The 27,239-nt window shown below is 34.7% G+C and overlaps 1 protein-coding gene across 1 annotated transcript in view; it reads left to right on the top strand.

Annotated features, from left to right (window-relative positions):
- Positions 1-27,239, top strand: part of CATSPERE (catsper channel auxiliary subunit epsilon) — a 264,240-nt gene that overhangs the window by 102,705 nt on the left and 134,296 nt on the right. Inside the window, exon 9 of the mRNA XM_057536226.1 lies at positions 16,482-16,974. Coding sequence (XP_057392209.1) covers positions 16,482-16,974 — 493 coding nt within the window. The remainder of the gene's footprint in view (positions 1-16,481; positions 16,975-27,239) is intronic.

The following is a 27,239-nucleotide window of genomic DNA, read 5'->3' as shown; positions in this document are numbered from 1 at the left end:
GGCATTACAACCCAATGGCAGGAGGGATATCATAGCCTTGGAAGTCCTCCCCTGAGGAGTGAGGGCTCAGCCCCACATCAGGCTCCCCAGCCTGGGTGACCTGCACTGGGAAGATAATTTCCCATAATATCTGGCTTTGAAAACCAGTGGTCTTTATGTCTAGGAGAGCCAGACAGCTGTAAGAAACCAAAAATCTGCTGTTAAGGGCCGCATGCAAATATTCACTCCCTCCAAGTCCCAGCACAGGGGCAGCAGTCTGAAAAGCACCTGGGTCATATGTGAAGGAGATTTATTGGCTAATTTTAGGGCATATGCCTCAGGGGCAGAGATCTGTTGGAACTTTCTCTGGGTACTGAGGAGCTGGTGAGCATCAGATTTGTTGTTGTTTGTTTATGGCTCGCCCTCTACCTAGCTGTCCCAGTGCTGGCAGGCACCATATCTGACTCTCCCTATTTAAACTATTAATACTGATTGCCCAGTTCTGGGTTCACCTGTGGACCTGATACAGTCAGTGCTACTCCAAAGTGATGCCCCCACCCCACCAGACCCAGCAGTCACCTTCAGCTGTCACTAGACTCCTCCAAATGGCCCCCTTTACCACCAGACCCAGCCAGCAGCACAGCCCTTCCAAAGCAGCCTCCCAATACACCAGTTCCAGTGGGTAGCATCCACTAGCACCAGAGCCCCTCCAAAGTGGCCCCCTGCCCCACCATACCTGGCAGCCACCCTCAGTTGGTAGTGGAACCTCTCCTAAATGGCCTTCCCACCCCACCAGTTCCAGTGGATGCCTCCAACAAGCACCAAAGCCCCTCAAAAACACTGCCCTACCAGTCCTATTGGGCACCCTCAGCTGCCACTGGCATCCCCTGAAAGTGATTCCTGCCTCAGAGGCAAGCCTTGCATAGTAGGGCACTTGAAACAGTTGCAACCAGAACTCATAGCCCACTGCACAGAGGCCAGCCCTGAACACTAGCATGCCTGAGGCAAGCATGTTCTTGCCATTAGAGGAGGACATACAGCTTACACAAGGAACTCTCCTGGAGCACCTGGCTGTGGCTACCAGGGGGTACCACACTACTGGACCACATAGGACACCTACTACATAAAGCCACTCTTTTAATACTGGGGAAAGTAACTAATCTACCTAATACACAGAAACAAACAAACACAAAGAGTTAGGCAAAATGAGACAAAAGAATATGCTCCAAATGAAAGAATTAGACAAAACCTCAAAAAAAAAAAAAAAAAAAAAAGAAGTAAATGAAACAGATTAGCAACCATCCAGATAAAGAGTTCAAAGTAATGGTCATAAAAATACTCACCAAACTCAGGAGAGGAATGGAGGAACACAGTGAGAACTACAACAAAGAGATAGAATATATTTTAAAAGGAATCAAAGCTAAAGACTACAATAACCAAAATAAAAAATAGAATATATTTTAAAAGGAATCAAAGCTAAAGACTACAATAACCAAAATAAAAAATACACTAGAGGGAACCAATAGCAGATTAGATGATACAGAAAAAATGGATCTGGAAGACAAGCTAGTGGAAATTACACAATCAAAACAGCAAAAAGAGCAGAAAACTACCAGAGCTCATTTCAGTAAAGTTTCAGGATACAAAATTAATACACAGAAATCTGTTGCATTTCTATACACTAACAACAAAAGATCAGAAAGAGAAATTAAGGAAACAATCCCATTTACCATCACATCAAAAACAATAAAATACCTAGGAATAAACCTACCTAAAGAGGCAAAAGACCTGTACTCCAAAAACTATAGGATGTTGATGAAAGAAATTAAAGATGACACAAACAAATGGAAAGATATACCATGTTCTTGGATTGGAAGAATCAATACTGTTAAAATGACTATACTACCCAAGGCAATCTACAGATTCAGTGCAATCTCTATCAAATTACCAATGGCATTTTTTACGGAACTAGAACAAAGAATTTTAAAATTTGTATGGAAACACAAAAGACCTCAAAAAGCCAAAGCAATCTTGAAAAAGAAAAATGGAGCTGGTGGAATCAGGCTCCCTGACCTCAGACTATACTACAAAGCTACACTCATCAAAACAGTATTGTACTGGCACAAAAACAGACATATAGATCAATGGAAAAGTATAGAAAGCCCAGAAATAAACCCATGCACCTACAGTCAATTAATCTACAACAAAGGAGGCAAGAATATACAATGGAGAAGAGACCATCTCTTCAACAAGTGGAGCTGTGAAAACTGGACAGCTACATGTAAAAGGATGAAATTAGAACATTCGGTAACACCATATACAAAAATAAACTCAAAATGGATTAAAGGCCTAAACGTAAGACTGGATAGTATAAAACTCCTAGAGGAAAACATAGGCAGAACACTCTTTGACATAAATCACAGCAATATTTTGGGGGAGCCGTCTCCCAGAGTAATGGAAATAAAAGCAAAAATAAACAAATGGGACCTAATGAAACTTGAAAGCTTTTGCACAGCAAAGGAAACCATAAACAAAATGAAAGGACAACCTGCAGAATGGGAGAAAATGATGCAACTGACAAGAAATTTATTTCCAAAGTATACAAGCAGCTCATACAACTCAATAACAAAACAAAACAAACAAAAACAACCCAATCAAAAAATGGGCAGAAGATCTAAATAGACATTTCTCCAAAGAAGACATAAGGATGGCCAACAAGCACGTGAAGATGCTCAACATTGCTAATTATTAGAGAAATGCAAATCAAAACTACAATGAGTTATCACTTCACTCCAGTCAGAATGACCATCATCAAAAAGTCTACAAATAATAAATGCTGGAGAGGTTGTGGAGAAAAAGGAACCCTCCTACACTGTTGGTAAGAATATAAATTGGAATAGCCACTATGGAGAACAGTACAGAAGTTCCTTAAAAATCTAAAAATGGAGTTACAATATGATCCTGCAATCCCACTGCTGTGTATACATCTGGAGAAAACTATAATTTGAAAGGATACGTGTACCTCAATGTTCATAGCAGCACTATTTACAATAGCCAAGACATGGATGCAACCTATATGTTCATCTACAGATGAATGGATAAAGAAGATGTGACATATATATACAATGGAATTTTACTTGGCCTTAAAAAAGAATGAAATAATGCCATTTGCAGCAACATGGATGGACCTAGAGATTATCATATTAACTGAAGTAAGATCGAGAAATAAAAAATATCATATGATATCGCTTACATATGGGATTTTTTTTAAAGATACAAATGAACTTATTTACAAAATAGACTCACAGACTTAGAAAACAAACTTATGGTTACCCAAGGGGAAGTGGGGGGAAAGATAAATTAGGAAGTTGGGATTAACATATACGCACTACTATTATATAAAATACATAACCAACAAGGACCTATTGTATAACACCAGGAACTGTATTCAATATTTTGTAATAACATATATATATTCTTTTTCAGATTCTTTTGTGCTGCACAGATTCACTGTGCTGTACACCTAAAGCTAACACACACAATATTGTGAATTAACTATACTTCAATTAAAAATTTTAAAAATAAATAAATTATAATTAAAATTTGAAAAAAAAAACAGAAAAAGACAAAAGAAACACCAAAAATGAGGATAATTTAAGGGACTAGAGGGGCAACAAGTTGTAGTTATCTTTGCATTTTAGGGGTCCCAGAAGAAAAAGAGAGAACAGAAAAAAATGCAGAAAACCTATTTGAAGAAATAATGGCTGAAAATTATCCTAACCTGGTGAAGGAAACAAGCATCCAAGCCCAGGAATGACAGAGTCCCAAACAAGATAAACTCAAAGTGGCCCACACAAGACACATTATAATTAAAATGCCAAGAGTGAAATATGAAGAGAGAATCTTTAATGCAGCAAGAGAAAAACAAATACTTACATGCAAGGAAATCCCCATAAGAATATTAGCTAACGTTTCAGCAGAAACTTTACAGACCAAAAGGGAGTGGCACAACATATTCAAAGTGCTGAAAGGAAAAAACTTACAACCAAGAATACCCTATCTGACAAGATTATCATTCAGAATTGAATGAGAGCTAAAGAGTTTTCCAGACTAGCAAAAGCTAAAGGAGTTAATCACAACTAAACTAACCTTTCAAGAAATGTTAAAAGGACTTCTTTAAACAGAAAAATAATAATAATAATAAGTAGAAATATGAAAATTATGAAAGAAAAAATATCACTGGTAAAGGCAAGACTATGGTAAAGGTAACAGATCAACCAACTATAAAGCCAGTATGAAGGTTAAAAGACAAAACTAATAAAATCATGTATAGCTACAATAATTAGTTAAGGAATACACAAAACAAAAAGATGGTGTAAAAAACAAAACCTTGAGAGGGGGAGTAAAAATATAGTGCCTTTAGAACATGCTCAAACACTTTAGAGCATGCATCACCTTAAAATAGACTGCTATGTACATAGGTTGTTATATAAGAACCTCATGGTATGGACTTCCCTGGTGGCGCCGTGGTTAAGAATCCGCCTGCCGATGCAGGGGATATGGGTTCGAGCCCTGGTCCGGAAAGATCCCACATGCCATGGAGCAACTAAGCCCATGTGCCACAACTACTGAGCCTGTGCTCTAGAGCCCAAGCCACAATTACTGAAGCCCGTACACCTAGAGCCCCTGCTCCACAACAAGAGAAGCCACCACAATGAGAAGCCCATGCACCACAATGAAGAGTAGCCCCTGCTCGCTGGAACTAGAGAAAGCCCATGCACAGAAATGAAGACCCAATGCAGCCAAAAATGAAATATTAAATAAATTAATTAATTTAAAAAAAACCTCATGGTAACCACAAACCAAAAACCAATAATAGAGCCACAAAAAATAGAGAAAGGAATACAGCTATTGTACAAAAGAAAGTCATCAAAATACAAGGAAAGAGAGTAAGAGAAGAAGAAAGGAACAGAGAACAACAAAAATAACCAGAAAACAATTAACAAAATGGCATAAGTACATATCTATCAATAATTACTTTAAATGGAAATGGACTAAATGCTCCAATCAAAAGACATAGAGTGACTGAATGGATTTAAAAGCAAGATCCATATATATGCTGCCTACAAGAGACTCACTTCAGATCTAAAGAAACACACACAGACTGAAAGTGAAGGGATGGAAAAACATACAGGCATACTTTGTTTTATTGTGCTTTACTTTATTGCACTTTGCAGATATTGTGGTTTTTACAAATTGAAGACTTTTGGCAACTCTGCATCTGTCAAGACCATCAGTACCATTTTTTCCAACAGCATTTGCTCACTTTGTGTCTCTGTGTCACATTTTGGTAATTCTTGCAATATTTCAATCTTTTAATCATTATTATTTATATTATTATTTAGCTTATTATATTTAATATAATAATATTATATAAGTTATGGTGGTCTTTGATCAGTGATCTGTGATGTTACTATTGCAAAATGATTACAACTAGCTGAAGACTCAGATGTTGGTTAGTATTTTTTACCAATAACATATTTTTAATTAAGATATGTACATTTTTCTTTTAGAGAATGGTATTGCACACTCAATAAACTATATTGCAGTGTACACATAACATTTCTATGCATTGGGAAACCAAAAAATTCATGTGATTTGCTTTATTGCAATGTATGCTTTATCACGATGGTCTGGAACTGAACTGTAATATCTCCAAGGAATACCTGTATTCCACGCAAATGGAAGCAAAAAGGTAGCTGGGGGTAGCAATATTTATATCAGACAAAATAAACTTTAACACAGACTGTAATAAGAGACAAAGAAGAACATAAATAATGATAAAGGGATCAATCCAAGAAGAATATATAACACTTGTAAATATATATGCACCCAACATAGGAACACCTAAATACACAGAGCAAATATTAACAGACAGAACAGAAGAAATTCACAGTAATACAAGAACAGTAGGGTTCTTTAAACCCCCCTTATATTAATGGATGGATTATCTAGACAGAAAACCAATAAGGAAACATTGACATAAAAAGAGAACCCTCCTGCACTGTTGGTGGGAATGTAAATTGATACAGCCACTATGGAGAACAGTATGGATTTTCCTTAAAAAGCTAAAGATAGAGCTACCATATGACCCAGCAATCCCACTACTGGGCATATACCCTGAGAAAACCGTAATTCAAAAAAGAGACATGTACCACAATGTTCATTGCAGCACTATTTACAATAACTAGGACATAGAAGCAACCTAAATGTCCCTCAACAGATGAATGGATAAAGAAGATGTGGCACATATATACATTGGAATATTACTCAGCCATAAAATGGAATGAAACTGAGTTATTTGTAGTGAGGTGGATGGACCTAGAATCTGTCATACAGAGTGAAGTAAGTCAGAAAGAGAAAAACAAATACTGTATGCTAATGCATATATATGGAATTTTAAAAAGCAGTACTGATGAACCTAGTGGCAGGGCAGGAATAAAGACGCAGATGTACAGAACGGACTTGAGGGCACGAGGGGGAAGGGGAAGCTGGGATGAAGTGAGAGAGTAGAATTCACATATATACACTACCAAATGTAAAATGGATGGCTAGTGGGAAGCTGCTGGATAGCACAAGGAGATCAACTCCAGGCTTTGTGACCTAGAGGGATGGGATAGGAAGGGTGGGAGGGAGGCTCAAGAGGGAGGCGATATGGGGATATATGTATACATATAGCTGATTCACTTTGTTATACAGCAGAAACTAACACAACATTGTAAAGCATTTATACTCCAATAAAGATGTGAAAAAAAAATGACACATTAAATCAGGTTACCTTACGAGATGCATCCAAAGCATTCCACCCAAAAACATCAGAATACACATTCTTTCAAGTACACATGGAATATTCTCCAGGATAGATTACATTTAATGACACAAAAGAAGTCTCAATACATTTAAAAAGATTGAAATCATATCAAGCATCTTTTCCAGTCACAATGGTATGAGACTAGAAATCACCTACAATAAGAAACTAGAAAAAACACAAGCACATGGAGTCTAAACAACCATTGGGTCATTGAAGAAATCAAAGAGAAAATAAACCAATACCTTGAGACAAATAAAAGTGGAAATACAACGTTCTAAAGTCTATGGGGTGGGGCTTCCCTGGTGGCACAGTGGTTAAGAATCCACCTACCAGTGCAGGGGACACAGGTTCGAGCCCTGGTCTGGGAAGATCCCACATGCCACGGAGCAACTAAGTCCGTGTGCCACAACTCCTGAGCCCATGTGCCACAACTCCTGAAGCCTGTGCGCCTAAAGCCCATGCTCCACAACAAGAGAAGCCACCACAATGAGAAGCCTGCACTCTGCAACGAAGAGTAACCCCCACTTGCCGCAACTAGAGAAAGCCCGTGCTCAGCAATGAAGACCCAACGCAGCCAAAAATAAAAAATAAATAAATAAATGTATTAAAAATAAAAAGTCTCTGGGACGCAGCAAAGGCAGTTCTAAAAGGCAAGTTTATAGCCATACAGGTCTACATCAGGAAAGAAGAAAAATTACCAACAAACAACCTAAACTTACACCTAAAGGAACTAGAAAAAGAAGAACAAACAAAGCCCAAAGTTAGTAGAAGGAAAGAAATAGTAAAGACCAGAGTGTGGAAATGAATAAAACAGAGACAAAAAAGGAAGGAAGGAGGGAAGGAAGGGTCAATGAAATGACGAGTTGGTTCTTTGAAAAGATAAACAAAGTTGATAAAACGTTAGCCAGACACATCAAGAAAAAAGACAGTTGGCCTAGATAAATAAACTCAGAAATGAAAGAGAAGTTACAACTGACACCACAGAGATACAAAATATTGTAAGGAATTACTATGAAAAATTATGCACCAGCAAATAGGACAACCTGGAAGAAATGGATAAATTCCTAAAAACATACAATCTTCTAAGACTGAATCAGGAAGAAATAGAAAATCTGCATAGGCCAATCACTAGTAATGAAATTGAATCAGTAATCAAAAAATTCTAACAAACAAAAGTCCAGGACTAGATGGCTTTACAGGTGAATTCTACCAAACATTTAATGAAGACTTAATAACTATTCTTCCCAAACTATTCAAAAAAAAATTGAGCAGGAACTAATTCAATGAGGCCAGCATCACCTTGATACTAAAACCAGACATAGACATTACAAACAAGAAAATTAAAAGTCAATATCACTAGTGAACACAGATGCAAAATTACTCAACAAAATATTAGAAAACCAAATTCAACAATTCGTTAAAAGGATCATACACCATAATCAAGTGAGATTTATCCCGGGAAAACAAGGGTGATTCAATATCCACAAATCAATCAATGTGATATACCACATTAATGAAATGAAGGATAAAAATCATGTGATCATCTCAGTAGATGCAGAAGAGAACTTTTCACAAATTCCATTTATGATAAAGATTCTGAACAAAGTGGGTATAAAAGAAACATACCTGAACATAATAAAGGCCACATATGACAAACCCACAGCTAATATCATACTCGGTGAAATGCTGAAAGCATTTCCCTAAGATCAGAAACAACACAAGGATGCCCAGTCTCTCCACTTTCATCAACATAGTATTAAAAGTCCTATCCACAGCAATCAGACATTAAAAATAAATAAAATGAATCCATATTGGAAAGGAAAAAGTAAAACTGTTTGCAGATGGCATGGTATTATATATATTAAAAATCCTATAGATCCCACCAAAATACTATTAGAACTAAAAAATAAATTCAATAAAGATGCAGGAAACAAAAGTAGCATACAGAAAGCTGTTGCATTTCTATACACTAGTAACAAAATTATTAGAAAGAGAAATAAGTAAAGGGAATTAAGAGGTACAAACCTGTAGTTATAAGTCACAGGGATGTAATATACAGTATAAGGAATATAGTCAATCATACTGTAATAATTTTGTGTGGTAACAGATAGTTACTAGATTTATCATGGTGATCATTTTGTTATTTATTTGATTGTCAGATCACTATGTTGTACACCTGAAATGAACATAATATTGTATGTCAACTGTACTTTAATAAAATAAAATGTTATATGTCTAGCTAATAAAAAAAAGAAATTCAACTTTATGGTAACTAGATACAGAATAAGTATAGATTTAACTTAGTTTTTTGGCACATGTATGTCAATTGATTTCCACAATTGTTTCAACACATGTTTGTTGTACATCTACTAATCAAGGTACTGTTAGAAACTAGGGGTATAGTCAAGGTTCCTACCTTCTGTATTCAATTTTTAATTGGGAATTCAAGAATTCAAATTATTATAATTCAAATTCTAAGATGGGAAATGGATAATTAACAATATGTAAACAATAAATATGTTGTATCAAGAACTATGAAAGAAATACACTAGGTGATAATACAGAGAGATCCATTTAGATACCATCTTAGAGGTGGCATTGAGTTGAGAAAAAAGGGTTTACATGAACAAGTAATGTGAAAAAATGTGGAAAGACTAATCTAGGTTTTTAAAAACAAACATACTTTAGAGATGTAGCAGATACATAAACAGTTACAGACCAATACATTTGAAAACTTAAAGAGAAAACATTCTAGAAAAATAGTTTTTTAAAGGTGACTCAAAAGGAAATATAGAAGTTGAGCAAAGAAACTTAATCAGTATTTAACAATCTTTGGGGTCAGGGAGAGAGCACTAGCACAGATCATTCCAATCCTAAATTGCAAAATGAAGTTAGCAAATTATCATATACCAGTTCAGGCAAGGTCTATATGAGAAAGAAAAATTATAGGCTTATCTCATTCATGAACCTAGATACAAAATTCTGAATAAAATATTAGTAAAATAAACCCACCAATATATGAAGAGAGATATGACATATAATCAAGTTGGTTTATACCAGAAGTGCAAGGTTAGTATAATATTTTAAATGTTTTAATGTAATTTACTACATTAATAGATTAAAGGAGAAAACTACCTGATCATCTTAATAGGGACAGAATGAAGCTTTACTTTATTCTTACCTCATATCATAATTACTTACCTCATATCACACATTAAAATAATCTGAGATTAATAATAATGCCAATAATAATAAAATAACCTCAGAAGACATACATGTGGAAGGCTAAACTGAAAAACTTTTAAAAAGAGATAGGAAAATATCTTTATTGCCTCAGGAAAAATTTTCTATAATCAATAAAAGTACCTCAAATTATAAAAGCAAAGATTTGATAAACAACTCATTAATAGGTACATGAAATGATGTTTGACTTTATTAACAATTAGAGAAAAATATTAATAGCCCAGAGAGGTCTATTTTACACACACCAGATTGATAAATATGTTAACATTTTAGACTGTTGTTGGTGAAAATATGTTTCAGCATTCAGGCTGCTATAACAAAATACCATTAACTGGGTGACTTAAAAACAACAGATTATTTTTCACAGTTCTGGAGGCTGGAAGTCTGAGATCAGGGTGCCAGTGTGGTTGGTTGAAGGCCCTCTTCTGGGTGTCAGAATTCTCATTGTATCCTCACCTGGTGGAACAGACTCTCTTGGGCCTCTTTTACAAGGGCATTAATCCCACTTATGAGAGTTCTACCCTCATGACTTAATCACCTCTCTAAGGCTCCACTTGCTATTACCATCGCATTGGGCATTAGGATTTCAATATACGAATTCTGGGTACACACAAACATTCACACCATGGAAATGTGCATCAATGGGAACACTTACATACATTGCTAGTAGAAGTATAAATTGGCACAAACAGTTTGAAAGATATTTTTACACTGTCAGCGAAGTTGAAGATGCATACATCAAATGGTTCCACAATTCAACACCAGTATATACCTTAGAGAAATCCATGCACAGGTGCATCAAGAGATGTGTGAAAGTATATTTGTAGCAGCATTGTTTCTAATAGGAAAAAATTTGAAACACTAATTTCCATTCATAGAGAAATGGATAAACATTCTCTAGTATAATTATGCTATAGAATATATACATTATACAGCTGTGAAAAATAAATCAAACACAGCAACACAAATCAACATGAATGTATTTCACAAACATAATATTGAATGAAAAAAGCAATTCATGGAAGAAAAGTACAGTATGATTCCATTTATATAAAATGCAAAAAGTTGAAAAATTAAATAATATGTAGTTTATTAATACATATATGTGGTAAACTAGTTTTTTAAAGCATGGAAATTGACCTTGTATCCTGAAACCTTGCTATAATTGCTTATTAGTTCCAGGAATTTTTTTGTCTGTTCTTTGGGATTCTCTACATAGATAATCATGTCATCTGTAAACAAAGAACATTTTGTTACTTCCTTCCCAATCTTGTAAAACTTTTATTTCATTTTCTTGTATTATTGTGTTAGCTAGAACTTCCAGTATGGTGTTGAATAGAAATCTTTGTCTTGTACCTGTTCTTAGGAGGAAAGCATCTAATTTCTCACCATTAAGTTTTTTGTATGTTCTTGTAGATGCTCCTTTGTCAAGTCAAGGAAGCTTCCCCTCTGTTGCTAGTTTGCTGAGAGATTTTATCATGAGTGGGTGTTGGATGTTGTCAAATGGTTTTACTGCATCTATTGATATGATTATATGCTTTTTCTTCATTAGCCTGTTTATGTGATGGACTATATTAAATGATTTTTAATGTTGGACCACACTTGCATAACTGGAATAAATCCCATTTGGTCGTGGTAAATAATTCTTTTTACACATTATTGGATTTAAAATATCTGTAGCTTTATCTGTAATGTCTTTATCTGGTTTTGGTGTTAGAGTAATGCTGATCTCATAGAATAAGTTGGGAAGTATTGCCTCTGCTTCTATTTTCTGGAAGAGATTATAGAGTACTGACATCCTATATTCCTTAAATGTTAGAATTCACCAGTGAACCCGTCTGGGCCTGGTGCTTTTTGTTTTGGAAGATAATTGGTTATTTATTTATTTTATTTAATGCATATATCCCTATTCACATTATTTCTTTTTGTGTGATTTTTGATACATTGTATCTTTCAGTTGGGCCATCTCATCTGAGTTATCGAATTTGTGGGCATAGAATTGTCCATTAATTGTTCATTTAATAAAGAGTATTCCTTTATTACTCTTTAATGTCCATGAGATCAGTAGTGATGGCCCATTTTAATTTCTGATATTAGTAATTTGTGTCCTTTGTCTTTTTTTCTTAGCTCAGCTAGAAGTTTATTGACTTTATTTATCTTTTCAAAGAACCAGCTTTTGGTTTCATTGATTCTCTCTACTGCTTTTCTGATTTCAATTAGCTGATTTCTGCTCTAATTTTTATTATTATTTTTCTTCTGATTGCTGTACATTTATATTGCTTTTCTATCTCCAGTTTCTTAAGGTGGAAGCTTAGATTATTGATTTTTAGTTCTTCTTTTCTAGTGTATGCATTCCATGTTGTAAATTTCCCTCTACACACTGCTTTCAGGTCATCTCCCAAATTTGATAAGTTGTATTTTCATTTATTTCCAAATATTTTAAAATTTCACTTGAGATTTCTTCCTTGATCCATATATTACTTAGAATTGTGTTGTTTAATCTCCAAATATTTAGGGAAATTTCAGGTATCTTTCTGTTATTGGCTTCTAGCTTAATTACATTGTGATATGAGAGCATACTTTGATGATTTCTAATTTTTTAAGGTGTGTTTTGTGGCCCAGAATATGGTGCATCTTGGTGAATACTCCGTATGATCTTGAGAAGAATGTGTATTCTGCTGTTTTAGGATGAAGTATTCTTTAAATGTCAATTAGATCCAGTTGATTGATGGTGCTCTTCAGTTTAACTGTGTCCTTACTGATTTTCTGCCTGCTGGATCTATTAACTACTGATAGAGAAGTTTTAAAGTATCCAGCTATACTAGTGGATTTTTATATTTATATTCTCTATTTAATAATATTATATTGTATATTTGAAAGTTAGTAAGAGAGTAGATCTTAGGAGTTCTTATCACAAAAACAATTTTTATAGCTATGTATGGTGATGGACGTTAACTAGACTTACTGTGGTGATCATTTTGCAATATATAAAAATGTCAGACCATTATACTGTACACCTAAAGCTAATAAAATGTTATATGTCAATTATAGCTCAGTATTTTAAAAAATCAGGCCAGTGACTATATGTGAGTGGGTGGAAGAGGGGGAAAGAAGAGACATATAGGAAATGTCCAAGTTACTGGCAATGTTCTGATTTTTGATATGGGTGATTATTACACAGGTGTTCATCTTGGTATTATTCTTTAAGGTGTGTGTTTTGTATCATATATTCTTGTATAACATGATTTATTATTTTGTTTTAAAAATTAGTAAATAAATGATATTTTAAAAGAAATAGAAATAAAATATGCATATGTACAGAATGTCAGATATCCATTTAAAGAATGTTGCCTTGGATGCCATAAAAAAATCTACATAATTGGATTGATTAATTTGGGTTTAGAAAAGATTGTCCTTATAAAAGATATATTTTGTGGTAAAACAAGAAAGCAAAATAGAAGAAATAATTCTTGAGTAGGACTTGAAGGACCAGTAGAATATAGAGATGGAGAAGAGAGACTGGGTGCTCTAAGAGAAGGGAGGGGGTACAAACAGTTTGGAAGGCAAAAAGAAAGAACACATCTGGCACTTCCCTGGTGGCACAGTGGTTAAGAGTCTGCCTGCCAATGCAGGGGACATGGGTTCAAGCCCTGGTCCAGGAAGATCCCACATGCTGCAGAGCAACTAAGCTCATGCACCACAACTACTGAGCCTGCACTCTAGAGCCCATGAGCCACAACTACTGAGCCCATACACCACAACTACTGAAGTCCACACACCTAGAGCCTGTGCTCCACAACAAGAGAAGCCACGGCAATGAGAAGCCCGTGCACCACAAGGAAGAGTAACCCCCGCTTGCCACAGCCTGAGAAAGCCCACACACAGCAATGAAGACCCAACACAGCCAAAAATAAATTAATTAATTAAAAAAATTAATATTAGATTAGTTTGTAAAAAAAAAAAAAGAACACACCTGAAATATAATATGGCAAGTGAAATTGAATAGGAAAAAAATGAACCTTCCATGAAAAGTATTGGAATAGTTTGAATTTTTGCTGGATATAATTTAGGGGCCACTGAAGTCTCTAACCAGAACATGACTTAATGAAATTCAGTTTAGAGCAGATAAGTTAAAACATGGCAGATTAAATATATTTATTTATCTCTATTCTCTTCCATAATCTTGCTAAAATAACAAGGAGAAACGTTTTTAAAGTTGCAAGCCTATGAAAACAAACAATGGGAAAGGAAGCAAGCACAGAAGATAGAAAGCACAGAGAGAACTGGTAACTGACTTAGTAGAGCACAGAAATTCTGTTAATTAAGAGCTTGCAGAAGGGAATTCTGAAGTAATTGGAAATCCCCAGGGTGCCTGCAGTCATGCTCCCTGAATATGGAAACCTAGCATATATCCTCCTGGCAGGCTAGAGGATTCTTCTTTGGATTAACTGGTCAGAAATACTTAAATTTAGAATCAGGAGGAGAGAAGCAGAGTGGGGCACAGTGGGAGTAAGGGGTATTCCTCAAAGCTGTCTCACCACTTGTTACTGATACTCTTGTAAATATTAATGGACAGCCAAGGGCAACCAGTTACAGAAAGCCTCCAACATGAATGTAAGAGACCTAAATCAATAAACAGAACAACGGAATTCAGGGGACATAGCACACAGCAGGGAGCCAAAGAAAAGTTCACAAAAAATATAAATAGTATCTTCACAGAAATAAGAGAAGATATTATACACATAAAAGAAGATTAAGATGCTATAAAATGAGAAACAAGTAAGAAAAAAATTGAAAAGTGTATAAACATAGTCATAATTTTTTTAAAAAAATCAAAGGTTTGAAAACAAAATGATAGACATGGGAAACTGAAAAGCTCAGTATGCCATGGCCAGGCCTTGAGCGCTGGGTCCTTCCTAGGTCTTGTAGATAACCAATTATCCATTCAAACAAAATAGTCACCAATACATAATTGTACCGTGGCTGTGTATATGAGATTATTATGTAGCCGGTGGACAATAACAAAATGATACTGGTGATTTTTTTAAAATGTGCTTGAAACGAATGTTAGAGTCAGTGGTGTGGTTTGTCCAAAGCAGTAACTGCACCAAGTTTAATGGTGCCATGATTTAGGGCATAGAGGTTTGATGACATTCCTACAACTGGCCCAGCATGGAGCTCCCTTCACCTGGCAGGACCTCATTCTGAGTGGTCGGAATGCCATCACCACAACCAAGTGTGTATTCATTGAGGAAATAGGAAACTCAAGAAGCATTTACTGAACATCCTCTAGCCTGATGTCTCCTGGATTGCCCTGCTGAGAAACTCTCCTTAGAACTTTTCATAAGTTTTAAGATACATGTCAGAGTGCTTGTTTTCACAGATTCCTCTGTGTCCACTTCAAAAGATAGACCCAGCTCTGTCAAATTTTAGAATACAAAGGAAAAAAAGGGACAATCTTAAAAACTTATAGAAAGGCAACTCATTTGAATCACAAGAGTCAGTGTGTCATCTGACTTCCCTATTAGTAAAGCTAAATACGTGAGGCTGGAGAAAACGCCCTCAAAGTTCTGAAGTCTCTACCTAGCCAAACTATCTAGCAGGTATGTAAAATAAAGATATTTTGGGGATTCAGGGTCTCAGAAACTTTATGTTCACATACCCTTTAACAGAGAGGAACTGAAAAATGTGTTTTAACAAAACAAGAAAGATCAAACCATTGGATCCAGTAAATGGTGGCTTCAACCCAGAGAGTAATAAAGGGAAACTCCAGGAAACAAGTACTAGATTACCTCTGCAGTTACCACATGGAAAATATTATGGAGCACCATTTTAATTACCTATTGGAAAACTTGGAAAACTAAACAAATGTTTAAATGAAATAATTATTAACTTTAGGAGAAATATTGTAAATAAACATAAATATAAGAAAACATAATTAAACATTTCTCAGTAGTAAACAATATATATTAATAACAATGTAAATACTATACATTTAGCTGAACACTGTGATATTAACTTGAGAGAAGAGGAGATGTGTGGGTAGGTATTATGAGACAGATACATTTTCATTTGTCATATAAGAAGACAATAATGTATAAAATTATATACTAAGAGAACAGTATAAGAATATTTGTTTGAGAATATGGAGACACATTCCAGGACAAAGAGCTGTAAGAGTCAAAACTTTTTCTTTGGGAACTAAAGTGAGGAATGAGGAGAAATGGGGCAGTGGTAATGTTTTAGTACTACTTGTTTTGTTTTACCCAGACTTATATTGATAAAAATAAAAATTTTTATAAAAGATGATAAATGTCAGCACCATGCAAGATGGATGAGAAGGAGGGTGTGCGTTTTATTCTTATATTTTCTATTTTTCTCTTCTTAGGACCTGGCATATCTTGATACCAATGACAGCAGATGATGTGCTAAAGGAGATTAGAGGAAATCAGGTGGCTTTTCAAGATTGCTTTACTGCAGATATTTTTTTCCTGCTGACTTTTTCTTTGTTAACAATACCTGAGATTCCTGGGTTTTTACCAGTCTCTTCACCACAGGGTAGTCAGTTAATGGCAGACTGGGCTGCTTGTGTTCCTTCATTTGTTGTTGTGGTAGCTGATATGGAGACCTTTCAGACAAATGATTCATTCCGTACTTGGACCAGAATCAGAGTGCCTCCAAACATTCTGACTGATGATGAAAGACACAGTGTGTCTGATGTGACCCTATCACAGGATGGAATATTTTTTTTAATAAATGGTATTCTTTACTTTAAAAATTATAATGCATTTAAAGGACTGGGAAGCAATGTAAATCTTCCTGATGGTGGAATTATTGGCATTACATCAAGAAAATGGTGTTGGATCAACTATTTATTGAAGGTTAGTAAAAAGATTACATATATGTATATTATACCTGCACATTTAGATATATTTACCATACTGTTTAATGCAGTGATATATCAGAGACTATACTATGCAGCTCTTTGTAGAATTATTTTTTTAAGATTTATTTTTTATTTATTTTATTTATTTTTGGCTGCATCGGGTCTTAGTTGCAGCACATGGGATCTTCGTTGAGGCATGCAGGATCTTTCGCTGTGGCACACGGGTGTCTTTCTAGTTGTGGCGTGCAGGTTTTCTCTTCTCTAGTTGTGGAGGGTAGGCTCCAGGGCATGTGGGCTCTGTAGTTGTGGTGCATGGGTTCTAGAGCGTGTGGGCTCTGTAGTTCATGGCACACAGGCTCTCTAGTTGAGGCACATGAGCTCAGTAGTTGTGGCACATGGGCTTAGTTGCCCCATGGCATGTGGGACCTTAGTTCCCTGACCAGGGATCAAACCCACTCCCCTGCTAAGTCAGATTCTTTACCACTGGACCACCAGGGAAGTCCCTGTAGAGTTATTTATGCTTGTAAATAACTCTATCTTTCTGACCTAGCTTCTCAGAGACCTCTTTACAGAGGTGTACCACCAACGACAGAGAATAAAATGAATCTAAAATATCTTTAATAGATTTAAATAAATGGAAAAGAAATTGGAAAACATGAGAAAAAAGGAATCTATCAAATGACAAGGCAATGAGTAAAACTAAAAGCAAGGAAGTCATTACCATAAAATTTAGGATAATGGTTATCCTGGAAAGAAAAGATGTAGTGATTGGGAGAGAGCATGTGTGATACTTGGGAGTTCTGATTATATTCTATTTCTTAATCTAGGTAGCTATTACACAGATTTCTGCTTTGTGATCAGTCTTCCAGCTATTTATTTATGTATTTATATTTGGTCGATTTTCTGTATGTAGATTCTATTTCAAAAATTTTAAATATGTAAAAATAAATGTTAAAATATAACCTAGATAAAACTAACAAAAATTGAAATGTAAAATTCAACGATCATTTTAAATAGAAGATTGGGTACAACAAAAATAACTAGTGCATTGGGAAGTAGATAAGAAGAAATCAAACAAAATGAAAAACTGGGAGAAAGGGAGAAACCAAGAAAAAGAGGGTAAGAGAGATGAAAGAAAGAATGGGAAAGAGAAGATTCAACATATATCTAACCAGAATTCCAAAATGAAATTTTAGCAAGAAAGAGAAAGAGCTGAGACTTTTTCAGACTTAAAGAAAGATATCAATCCTCAATCCATAAATATTAATAAATCCAAGTTGATATAGGAGAAAAGAAAACCCACTTAGATACAAAATAGTGAAATTGCAGGGTATCAAAGACTAATAAGAGATATTAAAAGCATCCAAAAAGAAAGGACAAATTACAAACAAAGTAAAGACAGTAAAACAATTAGACAGAATCAATGGAAGTCAGAAGACAGTGAAATACTCAACTGAGGTAAAGTTATTGGCAACCTAAAATTATATATATTCAATAAAACTATCCTCAAGAATAAGAATGTTTGAAACTATATTAATCAAAATCAGAGATTTTATAATTAGAATAATTGAAATAAAATCCATTAGATGTGCTCAATAGCAGAATGGATATGACATGACAGAGGAAACAGTCAATAAGACTAAAGTTATATCGATAGAAAATTTCCAATGTAAACAATAGAAAATATTGTCAAAGTTGAACCAAGCCCCAGAGACCTGTGGGACAATACCAAAACGTCTAACATACATGACATTGGAGTCCAAGGAGGAGAAGAGAGAGGATCATGTAGAAAAAAAAAATCTGAATAAATAATGGCTAGAAACTTCTCAAATTTGGTAGTAAGTATAAACTTATGGAGCCATGAAGCCCAACAGACTCCAAACAATGTAGTTGTAAAAGAAACTCATAATCAAACTACTAAAAACCAAAGGAAAAAAAATGTGGAAGCAGCCAGAGAGAAGTGATACATCATATATAGGAGAACAATGATTCAAGTGATAGCTGATTTTTCATCACAGACCATAGGTAACAGAAGGCAATGAAGCAGTATTAGTAGAGTACTGAAAGAAAGGATCATCAGCATAGAATTCTATTCCAGACAAACATGTTTTTCAGGAATTAAGGAGAAATAAAGACATTCTCAGATGAAGGAAAACTAAGAAAATCTGTTACCAGAATACCTACTCTAAAAGAAATATATGTCTAATGAAGCTTATCAGGTGGAAGGGAAATGGAGAATTTAAAACTTCAGTAATGAGTAAAAAACAACTGAAATTGTAGATATACAGGTAAAAATTATTTTAGACTAAAATCATTTTAATGAAATTATTTAATTAGATTTGTTAATCTAATTTATTTAATTAGCTAAAATAAAATTATTCTAATCTAATAATTATTAGATTAAATAATAATCTAATAATAATAGATTATATTATTATATAATCTATTATATAGATTATTTTTATACTCAAGTTCCTTAAAACTTAAGAGTATAAAATTTTTATATTTTTATACTCTTAATTTTTATATTTTTATACTCTTAAGTCCTTAAAATACGTATGATATGTAAAAGCAAAATTTTAAGTATACAACATTTTCTGGTGGGCTTTTTAATGTATGTTGATATAATACATGATGATTACAGCATAAATGCAGAAGGATAAAAGAACCTATGGGGTAGTGAGCTTTCTTCATTACACTTGAAATGTTAAATGCATTATTATAACCCCTAGAGCAACCACTAAAAAATTATACAAGATAGAGTTTTAAAAACCTCAACAGATAAATTAAAGTGGAATACTAAAAAAAATTTTTTTTCAATAACCTAAAAGAAGACAGGAAAGGGAAACACAGGGACAAAAACCAGAGGATACAAACAGAAAACAACAAAATGGTAGTTAAATATAAACATGTCAATAATTTCAATGAATGTAAATGGCCAAAAATTACTAATTAAAAGGCAGAGATTGTCAAATTGGATTTTTGTTTTTTAAAGACCAAACTGTATGCTTCCCATAAGAAACCCACTTTAAATATAAGGAGACAGAGTTGAATTAAAAGTAATATATTGGAAAAGGATATATCATGCAAACACTAATTAAAGAAAATGGGAGTGGATTTATTAATATCAGACAAAGTAGGAAAACAATTGGATAAAAAGAGACATTATATGATAAAAGGGTCAATTTGTCAAGAAGACATAGCAATCCTAAATGTGTATGTATCTAACAAACAAGCTTCATAGCATATGAACCAAAATTAATTGAATGGAAAAAAGAAATAGATAAATCCACAAAATTGTTGGAAGATTTCCACAGTCCTTTTTCAGTAATAGATAAAACAAGTAGACAGAAAACAAGCAAGGATGTACAAGGATAAATGGCACCAGTGGTCAGAAAACTACTGCCCATCTCACCCAAATCAAGTCTGCTGTCTTGTGTGTAAAAAGTTTTATTGGAATATAGCCGTGCTCATTTGCTTATGTATCATCTCTGGCTGCTTTTGCCCTACAACAGCACTGATAAAAATTTGCAAGAGTATGTGGACCAAAACTTAAATATTTACTATATAGCCCTTTCCATAAAAAGTTTGCTGACCCCTGAATTAACCTAGTAGACATTTGTAAAATATACTCCACCCAACAACAGCAGAAAATATATTCTTTTCAAGTAAACATGGAATATTAGCAATGATAGAGTATATTTTAGAACATAAGACAAACGTTAACAAATTTAAAAGAAGAGAAATCAAAGCATGTTCTCTGGTCATAACAGAATTAAACTAGAAATCAACTTTTTAAAAACAGATATGTGGAAAGTCATCAAGGATTTGAAATTTTACAAATACACATTACAATAACCATATGGGCAAACACCATTTCAAGGGGAATTAAAAATAATTTAAAAAAATTTTTTGGTTTTGGCTCCATTGTGTCTTCGTTGCTGCACACAGGCTTTCTCTAGTTGTGGCAAGTGGGGTCTACTCTCCGTTGTGGTGCATGGGCCTCATTGCAGTGTCTTCTCTTGTTGCGGAGCATGGGCTCTAGGTGCATGGGCTTCAGTAGTTGCAGCACACAGGCTCAGTAGTTGTGGCACATGGGCCCTAGAGCACACGGGCTTCATTAGTTGTGGCATGTGGGCTTAGTAGTTGTAGTGCACAGGTTCTAGGGCATTTGGGCTTCAGTAGTTGTGGTACATGGGCTCAGTAGTTGTGGCTCGTGGGCTGTAGACCGCAGACTCAGTGGTTGTGGTGCACGGGCTTAGTTGCTCTGGGGCATGTGGGATCTTCCCAGACCAGGGCTCGAACCTGTATCCCCTGCATTGGCAGGTGGATTCTTAACCACTGCACCATCAGGGAAGTCCCCTAAAAATCATTTTAACTAAATAAAAATAAAACATTAAAACTATATCAAAACTGATGGAAGTGAAAGAAGAAATTGACAAATCCATAATTATAGTTGAAGATAAAATAGACAATTGTATAGAAGAACTGAACAACCAACTGAATCTAATTTATATTTATAGAATAGTCTACCCAACAACAGCAGAATACATATTCTTAGCAAGCGTTCATGGAACATTTACCAAGATAGACCATATACTGAGTCATAAATCAAACCTCAACACATTTAAAGGAATTTAAATCATATAAAGTATGTTCTCTAACTACAGTGGAATTAAACTAAGAGTCAATAACAGAAATATATCTGGAAATACCCCAATTCTTGGAAATTAAACAATGCACTTCTAAGTAATTCATGTGTTAAATAGGACATCTCAGGGAAATTAGAAAATCATTTTTAAAATTATTTTAATTGAAGTATAGTGGATTTACAATGTTCTGTTAGTTTCAGGTGTATAACACAGTGATTCAGATATATATATATATATATACATATATATGTGTATATATATATATTATGTTGTACATATTCAGTTATATACGTATTTACTTATATGTATATATTCTTTTCCAGATTCATTTCCATTATAGGTTATTCAAAGATATTGAATATAAGTCCCTGTAGGTCCTTGTTGTTTGTCTATTTTATACATAGTAGTGTGTATCTGTTAATCTCAAACTCTTAATTTATCCCTCCCTGCCCACTTTCCCCTTTGGTAACCATAAGTTTGATTTCTATGCCTGTGAGTCTATTACTGTTTTGTAAATAGGTTCATTTCTCTTATTTTTAGAGTCCACATATAAGCAATATCATATGATATTTCTCTTTCTCTGTCTTACCTCACTTAATCTGATATCTCTATGTCCATCCATGTTGCTGCAAATGGAATTATTTCATTCTTTTTTAAAATGAGTAATATTCCATTGTATACATGTACAACATCTTCTTTATCCATTCATCTGTTGATGGACACTTAGGTTGCTTCCATGTCTTGGCTGTAAATAGTGCTGTTATGAACACTGGGGTGCATGTATCTTTTCAAATTATAATTTTCTCTGGATATATGCCAAGGAGTGGGATTGCTGTATCATACGGTAACTCTATTTTTAGTTTTTTAAGGAACCTCCTTACTGTCCTCCACAGTGGTTGTACCAATTTACATCCCCACCAACAGTGCAGGAGGCTTCCTTTTTCTCCACATGCTCTCCAGCATTTATTATTTGTAGACATTTTAATGATGGCCATTCTGACTGGAGTGTTTGATTTACATTTATTTTCATTTGCCTGTTGGCCATCTCTATATCTTCTTTGGAGAAATGTCTATTTATGTCTTCTGCCAATTTTTTGATTGGGTTTTTTTTTGAGTTATATGAGCTACTTTTGTATTTTGCAGACAAATCCCTTGTCAGTCAGATGGTTTACAAATATTTTCTCCCATTTAGTAGGTTGTCTTTTTGTTTTGTTTATGGTTTCCTTTCCTGTGCAAAAGCTTTTAAGTTTAATTAGGTCTCACTTGTTTATTTTTGCTTTTATTTCCATTACTATAGGAGATAGACCTCAAATAATATTCCTGTGATTTATCTTAAAGAGTGTTCTCCCTATGTTTTCCTCTAGGAGTTTTATAGTATCTGCTCTTACATTTAGGTCTTTAATCTATTTTGAGTTTATTTTTGTGTATGGTGTTAGGGAGTGTTCTAATTTCATTCTTTTACATATAGCTGTCCAGTTTTCCCAGCACCACTTATTGAAGAGGTTTTCTTTTCTCCATTGTATATTCTTGCCTCTTTTGTAGTGGATTAATTGACCATAAGTGTGCGGGTTTATTTCTGGGCTTTCTATGCTGTTCCATTGATCTATGTGTCTGTTTTCTGCCAGTACCATACTGTTCTGATCACTGTAGCTTTGTAGTATAGTCTGAAGTCAGGGAGCCTGATTCCTCTAGCTCTGTTCTTTCTCAAGATTGTTTTGGTTATTTGGGGTCTTTTGTGTTTCCATAGAAGTTTTAAAATTCTTTGTTCTAGTTCTGTGAAAAATGCCATTGGTAATTTGATAGGCATTGCATAGAATCTGTGGATTGCCTTGCATAGTATGGTCATTTTAACAATATTAATTCTTCCACTCCAAACACATGTTATATGTTTCCATTTGTTTGTGTCATCTTTAATGTCTTTCATCAGTGTCCTTTTTTTTTAACATCTTTATTGTAGTATAATTGCTTTACAATGGTGTGTTAGTTTCTGCTTTATACCAAAGTGAATCAGCTATACATATACATATATCCCCATATCTCCTCCCTCTTGCATCTCCCTCCCACCCTCCCTATCCCACCCTTCTAGCTGGTCACAAAGCACCGAGCTGATCTTCCTGTGCTATGCAGCTGCTTCCCACTAGCTATCAGTTTTACATTTGGTAGTATATATAAGTCCATGTGACTATCTCACTTCATCCCAGCTTACCCTTCCCCCTCTCCATGTCCTCAAGTCCATTCTCTACGTCTGTGCCTTTATTCCTGTCCTGCCCTGAGGTTCTTCAGTGCCTTTTTTTTTTTTTTAGATTCCATATATATGTGTTAGCATACGGTATTTATTTTTCTTTTTCTGAATTACTTCACTCTGTGTGACAGTCTCTAGGTCCATCCACCTCACTACAAATAACTCAATTTCCTTTCTTTTTATAGATGAGTAATATTCCATTGTATATATGTGCCACATCTTCTTTATCCATTCGTCTGTCAGTGGACACTTAGGTTGCTTCCATGTCCTGGCTATTGTAAGTAGAGCTGCAATGAACACTGTGGTACATGACTCTTTTTCAATTATGGTGTTCTCAGGATATATGCCTAGTAGTGGGATTGCTGGGTCGTATGGTAATTTTATTTTTAGTATTTTAAGGAAGCTGCATACTGTTCTCCATAGTGGCTGTATCAATTTACATTCCCACCAACATTACAAGAGGGTTCCCTTTTCTCCACACGCTCTCCAGCATTTATTGTTTGTAAATTTTTTGATGATGGCTATTCTGACTGGTGTGAGGTGATACCTCATTGTAGTCTTGATTTGCATTTCTCTAATGATTAGTGATGTTGAGCATCCTTTCGTGTGTTTGTTGGCAATCTGTATATCTTCTTTGGAGAAATGTCTATTTAGGTCTTCTGCCCATTTTTGGATTGGGTTGTTTGTTTTTTTGATATTGAGCTGCATGAGCTGCTTATAAATTTTGGAAATTAATCCTTTGTCAGTGGCTTCATTTGCAAATATTTTCTCCCTTTTTGAGGGTTGTCTTTTCATCTTGTTTATGGTTTCCTTTTCCTTTGCTGTGCAAAAGCTTTTAACTTTCATTAGGTTCCATTTGTTTATTTTTGTTTTTATTTCCATTTCTCTAGGAGGTGGGTCAAACAGGATCTTGCTGTCATTTATGTCATAGAGTGTTCTGCCTATGTTTTCGTCTAACAGTTTGATAGTGTCTGGCCTTACATTTAGGTCTTTAACACATTCTGAGTTTATTTTTGTGTATGGTGTTAGGGAATGTTCTAATTTCATTCTTTAACATGTAGCTGTCCAGTTTTCCCAGCACCACTTATTGAAGAGGTTTTCTTTTCTCCATTGTATATTCTTGCCTCCTTTATCAATAATAAGTTGACCATAAGAGCATGGGTTTATCTCTGGGCTTTCTATTCTGTTCCATTGATCTATATTTCTGCTTTTCTGCCAGTACCATACTGTCTTGATTACTGTAGCTTTGTAGTATAGTCTAAAGTCCCAGAGCCTGATTCCTCCAGCTCTGTGTTTCTTTCTCAAGATTGATTTGGCTCTTCAGGGTCTTTCATGTTTCCATACAAATTGTGAAATTTTTTGTTCTAGTTGTGTGAAAACTGCCATTGGCAGTTTGATAGGGATTGTATTGAATCTGTAGAATGCTTTGGGTAGTATAGTCACTTTAACAATGTTGATTGTTCCATCCAAGAATATGGTATATCTCTCTATCTGTTGGTATCATCTTTAATTTCTTTCATCAGTGTCTTATAGTTTTCTGCATACAGGTCTTTTGTCCCTTACGTAGGTTTATTCCTAGGTATTTTATTCTTTTTGTTGCAGTGGTAAATGGGAGTGTTTCCTTAACTTCTCTTTCAGATTTTTGTCATTAGTGTATAGGAATGCAAGAGATTTCTCTGCATTAATTATGTACCCTGCTATTTTACCAAATTCATTATTTAGCTCTAGTACTTTTCTGATAGCCTCCTTAGGATTTTCTATGTATAGTATCATGTCATCTGCAAACAGTGACAGCTTTACTTCTTCTTTTCCGATTTCGATTCCTTTTATTTCTTTTTCTTCTCTAATTGCTGTGGCCAAAACTTCCAAAACTATGTTGAATAATAGTAGTGAGAGTGGACAACCTTGTCTTGTTCCTGATTTAAGAGGGAATAGTTTCATGTTTCACCATTGAGAATGATGTTGGTTTTGTGTTTGTCATATATGCCCTTTATTATGTTGAGGTAAGTTCCCTCTATGCCTACTTTCTGGAGGGTTTTTATCATAAATGGGTGTTGAATTTTGTCGAAAGATTTTTCTGCATCTATTGAGATGATCATATGGTTTTTATTCTTCAATTTGTTAATATGGTGTATCCCATTGATTGATTTGCGTATATTGAAGAATCCTTGCATTCCTGGGATAAACCCCACTTGATCATGGTGTATGATCCTTTTAATGTGTTGCTGGATTCTGTTTTCTGGTATTTTGTTGAGGATTTTTTCATCTATGTTCATCAGTGATATTGGCCTGTAGTTTCCTTTCTTTCTGACATCTTTGTCTGGTTCTGGTATCAGGCTGATGGTGGCCTCGTAGAATGAGTTTGATAGAGTTCCTCCCTCTGCTATATTTTGGAAGAGTTTGAGAAGGAAAGGTGTTAGCTCTTCTCTAAATGTTTGATCGAATTCGCCTGTGAATCCATCTGGTCCTGGGCTTGTGTTTGTTGGAAGATTTTTAATCACAGTCTCAATTTCAGTGCTTGTGATTGGTCTGTTTATATTTTCTATTTCTTCCTGGTTCAGTCTCGGAAGGTTGTGCTTTTCTAAGAATTTGTCCATTTCTTCCAGGTTGTCCATTTTATTGGCATATAGTTACTTGTAGTAATCTCTCATGATCCTTTGTATTTCTGCATTGTCAGTTGTTAGCTCTCCTTTTTCATTTCTAATTCTGTTGATTTGAGTCTTCTCCCTTTTTTACTTGATGAGTCTAGCTAATGGTTTATCAATTTTGTTTATCCTCTCAAAGAACCAGCTTTTAGTTTTATTGATCTTTGCTATCGTTTCCTTCATTTCTTTTTCATTTATTTCTGATCTGATCTTTATGACTTCTTTCCTTCTGCTAACTTTGGGGTTTTTTTGTTCTTCTTTCTGTAGTTGCTTTAGGTGTATGTTTACATTGTTTATTTGAGATGTTTCTTGTTTCTTGAGGTAAGATTGTATTGTTATAAACTTCCATCTTAGAATTGCTTTTGCTTCATCCCATAAGTTTTGTGTCATCCTGTTTTCACTGTCATTTGTATCTAGGTATTTTTTGATTTCCTCTTTGCTTTCTTCAGTGATCTCTTGGTTATTGAGTAGTGTGTTGTTTAGCCTCCATGTGTTTGTATTTTTTCCAGATTTTTTTCCTGTAATTCATATCTAGTTTCATAGCGTTGTGGTCAGAAAAGATACTTGATACGATACCAATTTTCTTAAATTTACCGAGGCTTGATTTGTGACCCAAGATATGATCTATCCTGGAGAATGTTCCATGAGCACTTGAGAAGAAACTGTATTCTGTTGTTTTTGGATGGAATGTCCTTTAAATATCAATTAATTCCATCTTGTT

The sequence above is a fragment of the Balaenoptera acutorostrata genome, chromosome 1 (genome assembly GCF_949987535.1).
Source record: "Balaenoptera acutorostrata chromosome 1, mBalAcu1.1, whole genome shotgun sequence".
In the NCBI taxonomy this organism is placed as follows: Eukaryota; Metazoa; Chordata; class Mammalia; order Artiodactyla; family Balaenopteridae; genus Balaenoptera; species Balaenoptera acutorostrata.
This window is presented reverse-complemented; position numbering and strand designations above follow the sequence as displayed.